This window comes from Notolepis coatsorum (genome assembly GCF_963971535.1).
Source record: "Notolepis coatsorum genome assembly, chromosome: 16".
NCBI lineage: Eukaryota > Metazoa > Chordata > Actinopteri > Aulopiformes > Paralepididae > Notolepis > Notolepis coatsorum.
This window is the reverse complement of record NC_140180.1, coordinates 81303114-81320875: the sequence shown is the minus strand read 5'-3', so window position 1 is coordinate 81320875 and position 17762 is coordinate 81303114. Positions and strand designations below refer to the sequence as shown.

The 17762-nt window shown below is 43.7% G+C and overlaps 1 protein-coding gene across 1 annotated transcript in view; it reads right to left on the bottom strand.

The window, feature by feature from the left end:
• Positions 1–15933, bottom strand: part of cdhr2 (cadherin related family member 2) — a gene marked incomplete at both ends in the record, with an annotated part of 79455 nt that extends 63522 nt beyond the window's left edge. Inside the window, 5 exons of the mRNA XM_084332101.1 lie at positions 1900–2106; positions 2655–2776; positions 8841–8916; positions 10776–10922; positions 15814–15933. Of these exons, the coding sequence (XP_084188227.1) occupies positions 1900–2106; positions 2655–2776; positions 8841–8916; positions 10776–10922; positions 15814–15933 (672 nt within the window). The remainder of the gene's footprint in view (positions 1–1899; positions 2107–2654; positions 2777–8840; positions 8917–10775; positions 10923–15813) is intronic.
• Between the last annotated feature and the right edge of the window lie 1829 nt (positions 15934–17762).

Genomic DNA, 17762 nt, shown 5'->3' with positions numbered 1-17762 from the left:
GGTGCAGACAAGGACTTGTGAATTGATACATTTATTTTAGTTTTTATTTTGTTATTTATTTAGTTATTTTTTGGTAATAGGCCCTAATCATTTGTAATAAGATATTGATGGCTAGTGCATTTGTTTGGCTATTTACATTTACATTTAGTCATTTAGCTGACGCTTTTATCCAAAGCGACTTACAAGTTCTGTACGACAAGTCATCAGGAAGGGTACAACTCTATCAGCTGAGTAACAATGTTAATCAAAGTGTTGAGTGCTACAGTGTAGGTTAGTTTATTAGGACAAGTGCATGACAGTAAGGTTAGTTAGGGTTAGATTTCTTTATTGTGTCTATTTATTGTGACTATTGTGTCACAAAGTAAATAAACTCCATTTTAAATGGTGAACGCTGTGTCATTTATGTTTAATGTAGACCTTTTTTTATTTGTATGTCAGCTCTTCGACTGCCAGAGTGGAGTGGACTCAACCTTGATGACTTGGACTCGGACTCGGGTAATGGGGACTCGACTTGGGCTCTTCTTTGGTGACTTGGACTTGGACTCTGACTCAAACACTGGGGACTCGACACTCGACTCAGACTCGATATTTAGTGACTCGACTACAACACTGAAGTAGTGATGTACTGACTGTACACAGTACCAACGGAACAACATACTGTATGAAGTAGTGATGTACTGACTGTACACATTACCAACAGAACAACATACTGTATGAAGTAGTGATGTACTGACTGTACACAGTACCACCAGAACATATGAAGTAGTGATGTACTGACTGTACACAGTACCAACAGAACATATGAAGTAGTGATGTACTGACTGTACACAGTACCAACCGAACAGCATACTGTATGAAGTAGTGATGTTTTAATGATTACTCTACATAAAGCAACTTTGATATTTCAATTCTTACATTTTGCATCTCCTTACCTGCACAACCATAAATTCTTTCTTTTCAAAATCCAGCTCCAAGGGTTTTTGGACCATGAGTTGAACTTGAGTTGCGCTTTCTGCAACGGTAAACACAGGAACTACGGCGAACACATCCTTGTCGTCTCCAGCCAGGGTTAGCTTGATTTGTCCTCCCTGCACAATAAACATAATGATTCATACTTAATCACAAGTTGGACAGTACAACAGGACAACATGGTCTCTGCTTTTTTCATTGAAGTGTTTTGAAACAGTGATAATAATTATATTATACAGTATATACTGTATATATATGTATCTATAATTGTTGGATATGTCTGCATATATCCCTCCCTATTCACATACCTGTATAATAAACTTTAATAATATGTACAGTATATATTATATCTATATCTGTATATATCCCATACCTACTCTCAATAGTTATACCACTGGCCAGCATGGCTTACCACCATATTCTTATATTCAGAGTTAATTATATTGTTTACACTGCTTATTTGTATCATTACAATAGTTGTATTGCCTATATTAATGTATTATACTATTACCATGCCCCTCTCCCATGTACCCCCCCCCCATGCTACTACTGTATGATGCCCGCATTTCCCCAAGGGGATCAATAAAGGAATATCTTATCTTATCTTAGTACATTACCTGTATCACTTTATATAATTATACTGTAAATACATGTTGCATATATTACCAGTAGCTTGTTATATATATCACATTTAATTACTTGTACATTGTATATTATTATTGCACTTAACTGTTACAGTCTGGTACACTCTGGTTAGATGCCAAACTTCTTTTTGTTGTACTGTACTTGTGCTGTATAATGACAATACATTTTAATCTAATCTAATCTAATAAACATCAAATTAGAGACTGTTTTTTCTTTTCAATATCTCTGTTTTTGTTTATCTTTTTAAAGAATTAAAAAAAAAAAGAATTAAAAAAATCCTGTGACCTGGTCCGCATCTCTGACAGTGATGTCGAGGGGGATGGATCCTGATGAGTGCTCAATAATCTCTCCTGTGAAGGTGTCCTGCGGGACACATGTATCTTCGCACCTGTAGAATTCGGGTTTGTTGTCGTTTATGTCGAGAATTCTGATCTGTACCTCTGCAGTGGTGAAGGCATACACCCCATGGATGTTCAGATTAGCCTCAGTAGCCTAGAAGAGAAGAGAGGAGAGGAGAGGAGAGGAGAGGAGAGGAGAGGAGAGGAGAGGAGAGGAGAGGAGAGGAGAGGAGAGGAGAGGAGAGGAGAGGAGAGGAGAGGAGAGGAGAGGAGAGGAGAGGAGAGAAGAGAAGAGAAGAGAAGAGAAGAGAAGAGAAGAGAAGAGGAGAGGAGAGGAGAGGAGAGGAGAGGAGAGGAGAGGAGAGGAGAGGAGAGGAGAGGAGAGGAGAGGAGAGGAGAGAAGATAATTATTCTCTGTAGGGCTGTCCTGTCCCTTCATAGATTAATTGATAACTTTACTGCTAGGCTCATATGTAATACTAGTACTACTATTACTACTACTACAACTGCTACACTACTACTGCTACTACTACTACTACTACTACTACTACTACTACTACTACTACTACTACTACTACTACTACTACTACTACTACTACTACTACTACTACTACTACTACTACTACTATGACTACTGCTAAGACTAGTAGTAGTAATTTAAATCATTATTATTGGAAATAAATAAATAAAAGAGACATGTACCTTAACAATCACAACAACCTCAACAAAACTTCCGTTGCCAATGGTTTCACGGTCGATTTCGGACTTGACTGATATTTCTCCATTATCTTGGTTGATTTCAAAAAGGCTCTCTGCTGTGGAATCTGTCAAAACATATGCATTTATTCATTCATTCATTCATTCATTAATTCAACACGGTGCTACTACTTGTAAAATAAAATAAAAATTAAAAAATAATAAAATGCTATGCTCATGTGGTATATTTTTGAAGACTATTAGACAAATAACAACAGTCAGTTATTATAGCTTAATTTCTATGAGTGAGAACGATAGGTTATGACTATAACCAAGTTCTGTTAGTTAGGGGCGATGCTTGGTATCACTACTGCACTATCTCGCGTACGTGCACGCGTACTGAATAAACCACAAATGTACCTCTAATACCAGTATTAGTCTGACCACACCCCTCATCAGCTTACCTTCATAAGCAGGTGTGTGGTCACCTGCTCTCCTCCTTCCCAAGCTTTCACCACAAGGTGAGGACAAGGGCTGCAGCGGCCGTCTGATGCCAAGCATCGCCCCTAACTAACAGAACTTGGTTATAGTCATAACCTATCGTTCTGTATCGTTAGTGGCTTAGCTTGGCATCACTACTGCACAAGGGAGGCCAAGCGGAGCCACTTGGCTGACAAATACACCCCGCTGACAGCCCCCCAAAACCATCAGAACAGGGAGGGCCGAGCCCCCCCGACCCCCCCTAATGGAGGGTATCCCCCCTATTAGAGGCTTCACGGGAAGGCGACGGACCCGACCGTGCGAAGAGGCACTCAAGCAACTTAACGCACAGGGTGAGCAGACCGTGGCTTGACCCCACGACTACACACACGCACAACCCGCATGCCACCCGGGAACGAACGGAGGAACAACCTCGGTACTGCCCCCAGAATCACGGGGCCAAGGGCAAACCCAACCCCGTGGCAAGGCCGTAGCAGCGGAGCGCGAAGGAAGACCCAGACCCACCAAAAGGACTGGACTCCCTGGAATGGGGGCCCGGAGAAGTCCATGATGCCAGCATCAAGACCCCACCAGGTGGGCACGTAGTGCCCCGCCCCCCACATCGCCAGCGTATTCGGACAAAGGCCCCTCAGTTACTGCACCTGGTATTCCCAGGCGGAATCCCATCCAAGTACTAACCAGGCCAGAACCTGCTTAGCTTCCGAGATCGGACGAGATCGGGCGTGTTCAGGTTGGTATGGCCGTAAGCCGAGCGGGCCCTGTCCCCCCAATAGTACACCGCCTGGCACACTGACCCTGCAGAACAGGCAGTCAGCATGGCCGTAAGCACACAAAAAAGGTTAACCAACGGAAGCAGGCAGCGCACCGGGGAAAAACCAGGCAACAGGCTGTTAACCCTAGCCTGGAGACTGCGGACGAGACAGGCGCCAGAGGGGACAGCTGAACACAGCCGCCCCGGCGGAAGGAGCGTAAGCTGGCGGTGTTGCATGACCAAGCCTCCATTTAAAAACCCCCACCCAGAGGGGTCGAGGCAGAGAAGGCTGACACGATTGGCAGACGTCATGAACGTGCAGGGGCACCCTCAAAACGGTGAACCCGGGAGTTGACACTGCTCCAACACACCAGGGAATCAACCACCTCGGTGTTACCCAATGCGGTGGTTGTTCCTATAACCCCTCAAGAAAAAACTCCAAAACACACCTGCGGGTATACACCGGCTATACCGCAGTACAAGTGTTTCAGTTTCCAAAAAGGGTTAACCCAGGCCTACGGGTCGCAAACATCACTTCGGACCGGGCCTGGCGGTACGGGAAGCACAGGGTCACCAGAGGAGGTCAAAAAACCACCCCCACAGGCCCCTCTTCGCCATGCGTGAGAGAGGAGCGAAAAATAATGGAGAACCAGCCCCTAAGCACACCGCACCTGGTATTCCCCGGCGGTCTCCCAACCAAGTACTAACCAGGACCAACCTGTGTAGCGGCCGAGATCCGACGAGATCGAGCGCGTACAGAATGGCATGGCTGTAAGCCATGACGACAGTGCTAAGTAAAAACATACCCAACCAGGGTCTCCATAGCGCTTAACCCTGTGACACCCAGACCGACCTGGCATTTTTCCCCCTGAAAAAAGCCCAAGTCCCTCAGGGTACCAGAACAGCAGATCTGCATCCCCGGCGGACAACGGGTTCAACTGATCTGGACCAGCGTGACCAGAACCAGTCCCGTGCCCTAACCACGCCGACATGCCTACTCCAGGAGAAGGGCAGATATGCGTGTTGATCTTAACATGAAAAGAAGGCGCCACCCAGACGTTCGGACGAACCGCGCCTGGTGGCCCACCCCAAGGGCGTGAGACCCCACCACATATGTTCAGATCCATCCCGTCATCATCCCCCAGACATGAACGAGAATCCGTCGACAACCCACCCAGGTCATGGGATGTGGTCGTCGGAAGAGGAAAAACCCCCATCTCAGTTGCTTTATAAAAACGCTGTTTCAACCACAAGCAACCAAGGCGTGCCAGTCAATCGCCTGTTTACAGCGAGCTAGCACTATACGTGCGTCGGGACACACCCCCATCAATGAACAGGCTATTTAGACCTGTCATTGAATCCCCAAGGCGCCCAGGGGAACGACAAGAGGGGTGTGACACTCCCTAACTCCAACACTTCTGGAATAGAAAGAAGGAAGCATCAACAGTATGTATCCCAGTCTACACAGCCGGGGTAAAAAATGTTCACATTTTTACATCCCACCACCCTCCCATAGGAAAGAGACGGGGATCCCCAGAGAGACTTCCCACGCGAGCTGTACAGATTGAAAAGAATATATTGCACCTTGAGCCATGTAAAAAACTGGTTTTAGGGCCTCCGGGGAAGAGGCACTGAACCCATACACACTCAATAAACGAATTGAATCGAATATACACACAATAGAAAAGGACCCTTCTAGAGGGTCCACTCACTTTGACAATCTGAGGAGGAAGGCTCTGTACTCTGATGGAGGCTTCCTCACATGGAAGAAGGAGTCCGAACTCACAGAAGGCCTGAATAGGCGCTTGGTGAGGAGGAGCCCTGACCACCCCCCCTGAAAACAGATCCATCACATGGACCTGAACAGCACACGGAAGTCCTACCAACAGAGACGCGCACGGTGACGTACTCTATGGCGGGGGAATTCCTGCGGTGCACACGCCCAATATACCAGGCCGTGGGACCAGGAACTCCCCCCCCCCCCCCCCCCCCCCCCCGTAACGTGCCGAACCGCCACGTGACGGGAACCTTGAAGGACAGGGGGTGTACCCCTGACCGACAGAACAATGGGGAGAGGAAAGGTTACCAGTTCACCCCTTTACGACCCCACACCCATGATACGACGTAACGACAAAAAGAGAATATGACACAGTCATAGTCAGCTCTATGAAGCGTTTCACAGCTCCACACAGCGCATGAGCTAACCTGCTATCTGATTTTTACTAAGGAAAAACACAGAATAGAGAGGGCTCTAAGAACCCCGGTCCAACATACACATGTGCTTCTGTGGCCAGTACAACCCAGTTGTAGGTCACATGACACACACAACCCATCATCACCTACAAAAAATGGCAAAAACACTCAACAGAGGAACGCCGTTTTTTTCACAATGAGAGAATACATCATTCTTGATTAGTATCGACCACAGGCCTTGCTAAGCACACATGACAGCAACCAAACCAATTTCCCTTTAGGAAATAAGTTTCTCCAGCAGATTTAGCACAACCTCAGCAATCAAGCTAAGAGTTACATCGTATCCCTACCACACAAAAGACACAATTAATGCACAACATGTCTGATAGGAGGTGATAAAGTCCCCAGGGAACCGGGGGGGAAAACACAATCCTCCTATTTTACCCTCAATACGGCCAGTTAAAACAGGAAAACCTGTTAATGTGTGAACACACTGTTCATTGTCATTACAGTCTGAGAAAGAACATTCTTTTACTCACTTGTCACCAAGCATAGCTTCATAGGTTAGTTGCCTTAGTAGTGAGTACACGGTACACATAAACACCATGATGTTTCTCACACAACAACCAGATCAATACATCACGATCTGCACGGAGAAGCTAACTGCCAGTGACAAAAACAGCTCACACATAACCCGCAACGTACCCTAAATGCATTGCAACAACACACGTTTTGGGAAAAAACACCGTTATCCACAATACATTTAGCAAAGTAAAACCAGAAGACGTGTTATGAGGTCTGGCCAACCCCGTTCCTACCCGGAACGCAGATCAGCGAAGTGCAGTCACAAGACACCGTAGAACACAGCCGTCCTGTGTTGTTCGATCCGGGCAGCGTCGCCGCTCCAACCAGTCGCTACAGTCCTCTTTGTTGACGCAATCCCCGTCCAGGCTCAGGGCAGGGTCGACGAAACATCCCCTGTCAAGGATGACGTCGCGGTCAAGAGTGTAAAACATGTTAAAATCAAAGCACGTTCAACAGAATAGCATCAAGCTAACGGCGATCAGAAGCGAGCTCCCGGCGGCGCGCGAGAAGCTAAGCTACCCCGCGCCAGCCATGGCCATGCAGCGATCCAGCAGGCTAACGCAGCAGTTAACAGCTGACCGGCTAACCGTAAGCTATGAACATGTAAACAATGACATAACACTCACCCAGACAGGCCGCCGTTCTGAACCTCTCCTCACTTTTTAAGAGAAAAGAGAAAACAAGACGTCAACACCGCTTCACAACGGTGACTTTACCACATCCGGCGGAATCAGCACAGTACCAACTGGCCTGTATAGCTGACTTTGAACATGAATCTGCCGCTATCGCACATTACATGCACATATCCCCTCGTGAAGGAATACTCTCATTTGGATATGAAAGATGGGGTCTTAACACGGTGACAGAGAGAATCCACTCGTCCAGAACACACAGGGATCACCAGTGTCAATGGTCGCGGCCCACTAGTTAAAACTATAATGGTCTCCAGACCAAGGCCTTCTGTCGCCTAGGCGGCTAAACAAAGGACCCTAGCCTGGGGCCGGTTTCCATAAACTTTGTCAAGTAGCCCCCATAGCACTAACAGACAAGTGGAGCCCGCCAGCAAACACTACTCACCCAACCTGGAACGCACCGCTCCTCACAACAGCGGCATGTCCGACAGTTCAGCTGTGGCCTGACAGGTTTCACCCCAACAAACACAGCAAGGAACTGCAGTTGAGAAGCATGCAGCGGCGTGCTCCCAATACGAAAACCGGTGGAGGGTTTTTAGAATGATCATCATCTTCTAGACACTCCAGTACGAAGACAATATCGCCGTATTTCCTCGAAAATAGTGAGAGAGAAAATAAAGATATGATGTCAACGTATCCTTGTTTCCCAAGCTGTTCCTAATCCAATTTCTTCCATCATGGTGTCAAGTGTGGGGATCTACCGAGGCACTTCTTCCTTGTGGTGAAAGCGAGAAGGAGGAGAGCAGGTGACCACACACCTGCTTATGAAGGTAAGCTGATGAGGGGTGTGGTCAGACTAATACTGGTATTAGAGGTACATTTGTGGTTTATTCAGTACGCGTGCACGTACGCGAGATAGTGCAGTAGTGATGCCAAGCTAAGCCACTAACGATACAGAACAAACAGCCCAGCGGTCTCACCCAGAACAAACCACTGAACAGGCTAAACTGGTTTATATCCCCTCGTAAGAGCCAATGCAAATGAATTTGGGAGACACACACAGACACACAAAACTAAACTGATTTAATTAAGCCACACAACAACACACACACGCACACACACACACACGAAAACACACACACCGGTTGGACCAAATCACCCCCTACACCGAGCCAGACTGAGTGAATTACCATTTAATGTCTGGGACGAAAGGCATTCCTTTGTTATCAAATAAATGTATTGTAATTATGCTATTTGGACCAGTCGATCCTGGATAGGGACGGGGGTCAAGATATTGTTTATATAGGACTGTATTTACGATTGTGCTGACACATACGACAGGAGACCGAGCTGTGTGTCAGGGGGATTTTGATATCCTGTTTACTGCTGTGGAAACTGCCTTGCTGCTGTTTGCCAATAAAACAAACTATCACTTTTGGACCATTGATCCGCAACCACTTGTTTCCAGCCTTTTCTTCTCCTCCGAACGGATCCTGAACCAAACGTGCCGAATTCAGTCACGACACTCACCTTCAATGTTGTAGACAATGGCGTCATTGATTCCTCTGTCCTGGTCGAGGGCGAGCACCTTGAACACATACTGGCCCTGAGGAGGACAAATAGACCTTTCTGAAAACAGTAATGAGTGGATTAACCTCTTAAGCCCTAGCCATTATTTTCTGAAAATTCACCTAAAAATACATACCTAAGTAAATGGAAGATTGCTCCACTTCTACAAGGTCCATTTGCATGTGCTTGGTGTCTAGGGACATCTATGGATCTCAGGGAATGTATTCCCAGTGTCAGAAATATTGTGTCTGTCATTGAGTAAATTGTAATGAACCAAAGGAGAATCACTTTGACGGTGAATAACCCCATGCTAAAATTGACCAGACATGAAAAATTGCCACTGAGCTCATTCAGCGCCTTGGATTTATGGCGCAATGTCAATCTGGTACCAGTACCGGACCGCTTGGGCTTAACTGTTCATCAGGCTTACTGCCTGTGGGTAGAAACTGTTCTTGTACCGGTTTGTTTTTGTTCGTATGCTGCCGTACCGGCGACCGGATCGCAGGGGGGAGAAAATACTTTTCTGAATGGGAAATAGTATTTGCACGCATTATACTCTAGCTGCTGAATTCTGGCTTGAACGCCACATCAAACCAGAACACACAGCAACTTTGTCAAGTCAGACACAATGCATGTGAAAATAGTGGTTACGTCATTGCCGTTTTTCCGTGTTCCACCCTCTGTCCAACGCAATGTATTTCCCCATTGCCCATTTCTAAATCGTCTCGTTTAAAACAAATAAAGCATTAACATTTGCATGGTGTACCTTTCTGTGCTTATTTATCCACAATCTATAGCTCAACATGAAAATATTCGCAATTAATCATAAAAGAAAATCGCAGACATTTATTTCAACCAAAAATGCTTAAACAATAATGTTAGTGATAGAATGGAACTCATTTTGTGCAAAAATGGAAAGCTTTTCAATTTCCAATGCGGCAGAATTGTTACAATAGCCGATAATCCATTTTCCCAATGATAAATAAAAGGGTGGACCTCGCGGGCGGACCAAAGCGACGTCAGATACAGCTCCCTATATGAACACATCTGCTGTGACAATATATGTCATACAGAAAAAAAATCTCCATTGTTGATGTAGTAATTTGTCACATATGCGACATCAAACATAGACATATAGTTGCATTAATTTCACATTATCCTCACCTCACCAATCACCACGTCAAAATCAGCCCAGTGGGGCATGCCAACTGTTGTGTCCTCTAACATTACATGTTGAAGCTGTACTCCCAAGAGTCTCCACTATGGGGCGTAGTTGATACAATGCCATGTTATGCATACAGAAGGAGAAGAAGAAGAGTCCTTCCTTGCTATACCACGCTGTATGAGATAGACCATGCTTGTACCCTGCTATGCTTGACTAAAAGGCTAACGAGTAATCTGCTTCCTGAGTCTTATTACTACACCTCTACCTACATACAAAATACTACGTACGTACAACATAACACCAACGTTATGGGATATGTTCTTACCGTCTTCTTCAGAGTGAAACAAGAAGATATATATCAATTTCCTCCCTGTGTGTTCAGTAGAAAGTGATCCAGCTGCAAGCTAGTCTAGCTTAGCACAAATGAATGGAAGCGGATATGGACCACTAGTAGCCAAGCTGTTGCCCAAAAGAAAACTCTCCCGGAGCCTAGTGTAAAACTTAAGTATGAAAGTATCCACTTCCATTAATTTGTGCTAAACTAGGCTAGCTTGCAGCTTCAGTTTCTACTGAACACACAGGGAGGAAATTTGTATCTTATTGTTTCACTCTGAAGAAGACGGTAAGAACATTTGCCATTTGCGTGTTACTTTAAGCACGCATATTTTCATTGTCCCCTATCTCTCTACAGTATTACTATCTTTACTTTTGAGTTAGCAACACCTACGTACCACACGAGACCCTTCTTCGACTTCTTCAGTGTAAGGAAGGTTTTGGAACTGTGGATCGAGGTCCGGGACGTCCAGAACAGTGATGAAGGCGTGGGCGATGCTTGATTGGTACACAGTGCTTCCATTCCACGTAACTCCTCCACCATCCTGTTATGGGACAAGGTTATTGTAATAAAATTTGATGTAAAATAATTAGGGCTGTCAGTTTATCGCGTTAATTAGATTAATTAATTACACAGCAAATAATCGCGTTATGAAAATTAACTCAAAATTAATTACAAAAAAAGGTTTTTTATTTTTTTTATTTTTAATAATATTTTTTTTGTATCTCATTCATTCCATAAGCATGTAGAATACACATTTACAGATTTTTTTTTAAATATGGTCCATTTGCATGTTCTTGGTATCTGATTCTAGGGACATCTATGAATCTCAGGGAATGTATTCCCAGTGTCAGAAATACTGTGGGCTAGATCCACAAAGAATGGATTGCACGGTGCAAGTTGCACCCTTACTTACAATTCATTATGAATTGAAAATGGGGGACCCTGATGTAAACAAGACGAAAGTCTTTCTCTGGTCTGCATTCCCTTAACAATTGTGTGTATTGAGCCGTACTGTATTGTACCCATTCTGCAATCTGTTAATAACATTTTCATTCAATCAATCAATCTGCGCTGTGATTGATTGAATGAACATTTTATTTTAAGTAAATTGTAATGAACCAAATGAGAATATCAATAATTTTTTTTTTTATCTTTGACTGTGAATAACACCATGCTCAAATTGACCAGACCTGACAAATCTAAGCAAATTAATAGATGGAAGATGATTAAACAGAAGGTTTTGTAGATACAGTACTGAATTCTGCCATCTGGACACATGCAATTTGAAATATGATTATAGAATATAGAATATGAGGCATAAAATGGTAATGTGATTAAAATGCGATTAATTAGATTAATTAATTACAAATCCTGTAATTAATTAGATTAATTTTTTTAATCGCCTGACAGCACTAAAAATAATACAAGGTTATGCAGCAGTCCATGTGATACTAAGAATGTTAAGTAAGGTGTCACGCCAACAAAACAGGACTTAAAGGTGCTATAGATCAAATTTGTATGTAGAGTAATACTTTTCTTTTAAATAATACACCCACAGAGCTTTTAGGAATTATAATTTAAAAAAATGTTGGCGGGTCCAAAATGAATGTTGTGTGCATGTATCCCCTACCTACTTCTCATTTCCCCACATGGAATGCACCTGATAAATGACATGCTGGTGCTCTAGTGGCAACCTTCAAAGAGTTACAAGGGGGAAATAAATATTAAATCAATCTATAGCACCTTTAATTTACAACCTGCCGTCTTAAGATTGTATACCGCATGCGGCCCTCACCGACGCTCCATGCGGCCCCAGGCCAATATTTAATAAAAAAATATATATATATTTGCATTCGACTAAGACATTGGCAGTCGACTACGGCTCCTTTCGATCGATTAGTCGACTATTCGACTAATAGGGGTCAGCCCTAGTGTGGACATATTCAACGCTGTTGAACGTGCCGTGCAGCAATATGGGGGGTTTGATAAACTGTCCGCTGTTGTTACCGATGGAGCACCCACAATGAAAGGAAAACACACAGGATTCTGTTGTTACCGATGGAGCACCCACAATGAAAGGAAAACACACAGGATTCGCCGGGCTTCTAAAGCAGAGTGGCGTTGAGTGTCCAATGCTGCACTTAAGCATTACATCACGCGCAGGAGTGGTTTGTGAACAATAAACCATGCCTAGGGGTGGTCGTTAGACCCCCCTAGGCATGGTTTATTGTTCACAAATCACGACTGCAAGTGGTGTAAAGCTTTTATACAACTGCCACATTCATCCAACCTTATTTCTATACAATAAACACACATTAATCGAAGATTTATTGAAAAAACCATCCGCCAGAAAAAGTAGTTCCCACAACTACAAAAAAGACAATTTGCCTCCATGTGGAAGCAGATCGGAAGTGCATCCAACCAACTAACACATCCAACTGTGTATTATTGGAATGATTGAGAGAAGTTGCCTCATGTGGAAGCAGCTTGAAGTGCATCCAACCAACTAACACATCCAACTGTGTATTATTGGAATGATTGATTGAAAATTTTATTACCAGATGCAGAATGGGTACAATACAGTACGGCTCAATACACACAATTGTTAAGGGAATGCAGACCTACTTTCCATAGAACTTCATTCTTAGATGCTTCTATAGAAAGTAGGTAAAACAAATTAAAACGTTTTCTTTGCCCTATAGGAAAAAAACGTTTTCTTCGCCCTATTTTTTTATTTATTTTTTTAAACCTACTGTAGAGGGCCTAAACTTAACCAGTTGGAAACCAAGCGTACAGTAATAAAATTAGCAATCAATCAATCAATCAACTCAATAGGCCATGCTCACTTAGAACAGCGCAGCACCCAGCTCTCTCTCAGTCTGACCCGCGTTGCAGACAGGAGTGTGTGTGTGGGGGGGGGGGGGGGGGGTGGCGGTGGGTGGAGACTAGAGCTAGCGCTGACAGTCAGAGAGAAGGAAAAAGAAATTGAAAAAAAAAAAATGCAAATTAATCAATCAATCAAATCGCGATTTTTCTTTTGTTCTAGAATGACTCAAGACCCATCAATTACATCATCCAACATTGTTTAAAGGACTAACACATTCGCAGTGACAGAATCGCTTCATATTTAGTCGTTATGGCGCTATCAACATATCCATTTGTTGTCCGCGATCTTGTTTTCTCCCGGAGTGAGCCGGCGGAGTGATATGTGATTCGGTTGTGGGCGGGTCCTGAGCCCAGGACCGTGGATTGTTGCCAATAAAGACGTGTAAATGGACTGTTTCAGCCAATCAGAATCGAGAAATTTGCATGCCGTTGTATAATGCATTATACATCAGGTAAGTTCGCTACCTTTATTTCCATCTATTGTGGGTCACTAATAATCAGGGGTGCAGTGGTCATGCCACGCGGTACCACGCCGTCCCAGCACTTTTCTGAGCAGAAGTACGCGCACGGATGTGCACGCACGTGCACACACAAATTAAACGTTATTTCATCTGATGCAGATTGCATGCACAAACATTGAAGTTGACATTCCTTCTATTGTGCTCCAACAGGAGAGACCACAAGTGTCTCATTAAAGACAGAACCATTATTGACCCACTGTGGGGGGAGGGTGAATGTCATGCCAGTTTGATAAAGGGTCAATGGGAGGCATGTAGAATTGCACAAAAAGGAATTCATTATTCTGATGAGTATTGCACTTGGCTACTTGTTTACTTTTGTAGTGTTCAGATAACACTAATAACACTGAAATGCATGTTATGGATATGAAGCACTCAGGAATGTTTTGTTTAGTAGCAGGATACAAGTTTATACATTTAAAAAAATCATTTATTATTGCACTTTTGATTTACTGTTGTAGTGAAATGCAGCAGGAATGCTGCTTTGTGTTTGTTGAGCAGTGGGCTTTAAGTTCATACATTTATTTTAATAGAAGCCTTAATTATAATTTGTCATTTTTGTATATATTTGGGTTACACAGCAATACTTTAAAATTCAGCTGTATTTATAAATTCATAAAGTTGAAATTAAGCATTACTAAATGCGTTTGAAATGGAATATAAAACAAAGTTACAACAAATTATTAGTGCTGTCAGGCGATTAAAACAATTAATCTAATTAATTACAGGATTTGTAATTAATTAATCTAATTAATCGCATTTTAATCGCATAACCATTTTATGCCTGATATTCTATTATTCTATAATCATATTTCAAATTGCATGTGTCCGGATGGCAGATTTCAGTACTGTATCTACAAAACCTTCTGTTTAATCATCTATTAATTTGCTTAGATTTTTCAGGTCTGGTCAATTTTAGCATGGTGTTATTCACAGTCAAAGATAAAAAAATATTTGATTGATATTCTCATTTGACTCATTTACTCATTTACTCAAAGCCTAGTAACAGACACAGTATTTATGACACTGAGAATACATTCCCTGAGATCCATAGATGTTCCTAGAATCATATACCAAGAACATGCAAAAAAAAAAAAAATTGTAATTAATTTTGAGTTAATTTTCATAACGCGATAATTTGCTGTGTAATTAATTAATCTAATTAACGCGATAAACTGACAGCCCTACAAATTATAATTGTTTATATGCCTTATTTATCACATCTGTGACTATTATGGGCTATTTGAGTGATGGGGTACTATTGATTGATTGATTGATTGATTGATTGATTGATTGATTGAAAACTTTAATTAACAGATTGCAGAATGGGTACAGTACAGTACAGCTCAATACACACAATTGTTAAGGGGATGCAGACCAGAGAAAGACTTTCGTCTTGTTTACATCAGGGTCCCCCATTTTCAATTCATGACATTTATGACATAAACAATATACAGATATACAAATCGACTCTAATCATCTAATCTAAACCAATCATACAAGATATGCAAATATACAGTACTGTTAAACAGAGATCCTAACAGTAAATATATACATACGAGGGGGAGGGAATTGTACATTAGGATCAGACATTTACAGGGGCCAGCAGCCTCCTGTAGGTGCTCTTTGAGAGCGGTTTTGAAGGTGGGTAGGGATTCCCATTTTTTACGGCTGTGGGTAGGGCGTTCCACATTAATGTGGCATAATTGCGAAACATGTTTAGACCCTTGTTTGTGCCGAATCTGGGTTGAACATGATTTGTGGAACTCCCTCTGGTGTTGTGGTCGTGGTATTCACTGACCTTTGGGAAGTATTTTGATATGTACATGGGTACCTTTGTGGTGTAGTGTATCTTGTAGACCAGGCCCATTGCAAGTTGCTGTACTCTGTCGTCTACTCTACTCTACTGGCGAGACTGCCGATAAACAATGCAGCCCCCCAGATTGAGTGTGGAAATTTAGTGGCTCTCACCATATACAAAGTTGCCCACCACTGATATAGACCATATAGACCATGTAGACCACAGACCATGTAGACCATGTAGACCATATAGACCATATAGACCACACAGACCATGTAGACCATGTAGACCATATAGACCATATAGACCACACAGACCATGTAGACCATATAGACCATGTAGACCATGTAGACCACACACTGTGAGGGCCGACGATCCACTCCACTGGTCAAATTACTTCCTCGTGAGTAGTACGTCCGTTGATAAAGAAAAGCAATGTCCACAGCCGCTCCAGTGCAAAGTAAAGATATCCAAATGGTTTATTTGCAAAGTCTCTCTTTACAGAAGTGGTCCTAAATCTACTTTCCTAGATATTCCTGTCACTACTACAAGTGGCTCCTACTAGCTACAAATACTAATACAAGCTACACGACGTACTACTACAAGATAAGAAAACTATTTTCCCAGTCTCCAAAATCACAGCCGACTCGACACATGCAAATTCCTCCACACTGGAAAGCCGTAAATCAACTTGCCGGCTCTTTCCATAGCAAACCGGTAGGCTTGGCACCTTGGTTGAGAAATGCAGGCTTCAGTCTATGTTGTTTCGTCTATCTGTTCAGTCCTGTTCAGTCCTGTTTCAAGATGCACACTGCTGCTCTGAGATTCAGGACTGAACAGGACTGAACAGATAGACGAAACAACATAGACTGAAGCCTGCATTTCTCAACCAAGGTGCCAAGCCTACCGGTTTGCTGTGGAAAGAGCCGGCAAGTTGATTTACGGCTTTCCAGTGTGGAGGAATTTTCATGTGTCGAGTCGGCGGTGATTTCACAGTATGTCACAGTATGATGTCATAATCAAACATTTTAGAACCTTGGTGATGTCACCGTATGATGTCATAACCAAACATGAACTGCGTACTGCAGTAGCGCTGACCACAGCGTTCTTTACCTCTGGGTCCTCCGTGGTTAGGTCCCCACAGTGTTCTGGGTTCTGAGGCCATTCCTCTTCGGGCTTGGTGAGGAATTCCGGCCCCTGTATCCAAGTCTCATTACGCAGGAATGATTCCACATTGAGTCCTCTCGACGCGTGGTCAGCAGGATTTGTTGCAGTATCTACATACCGCCACTGTCCTACTTCTGACCGCTTCAAGATGGTCTCCACTCGATTCGCTACGAAGGTGCGAAACCTACTGGTTCTGTTTGCGATTTATTTGGGCACAGTGGTGCTGACGACTCCCAGGAGAGTACTCGTTAGCTCCGGCCCCTGTAGCAGCTGGTTGTCCAAGGTGGTGCCTTGGAATGAAGCCCCACAGTCGAACATCACGCGGATCTTCTTCTTCTGGGCATGGTACACGCCATGGTGTAGCAAGTACCAAACTTTTCCATTGCTGCGGCTGAGCTCCTCACTGGGAACCTTGACTGCGCAGCCCTTTGCGATCCAGTCGTCGACGAACACTCAGTAATCAGCATGGAACTGGGGATTCTTCGTGAACCTCTTCTTTAAGTTGAGAGTTCGCTGTTCAGCTACTCTTCTGTTGTTTGGCATCTTGACGACTGTGTTCCTCACTGGTAGGCCGATGCTGTAGTGTCCCTCTGTAAGTTTCACGGACTGCGAGACCAGTTCCAGAAACTGGATGCCGTCCCTCGACTTCTCAAGCCGGTCGTCTTGACACTCTGGGAAGTCGTTCTTGAACTGTTGACTCCAAAGTGCATCTAGCGTGGCCACAGATGTGCGGTTGGACGTGACTTGTATGAGTCCACTGGTAGTTTCATGGCCATCTTCTCCTCTGAGGGGGCCATTGACGAACCAGCCCAATCGTGTTTTCACCGTGTACGGCCCTTCTTTCACGCTGGATACCACCTGCCATGGTTCCATTGCCTTGGGTACGTCAGTCCCGATGAGAAGCCCTATCTCTGCCTGGATCTTCGGTATTTTCACTTCACTGAGATAGGGCCACTTATCGACTTCCTCTTGCACTGGGATGTTCTGTTTACGAGCAGGTATTGACTTC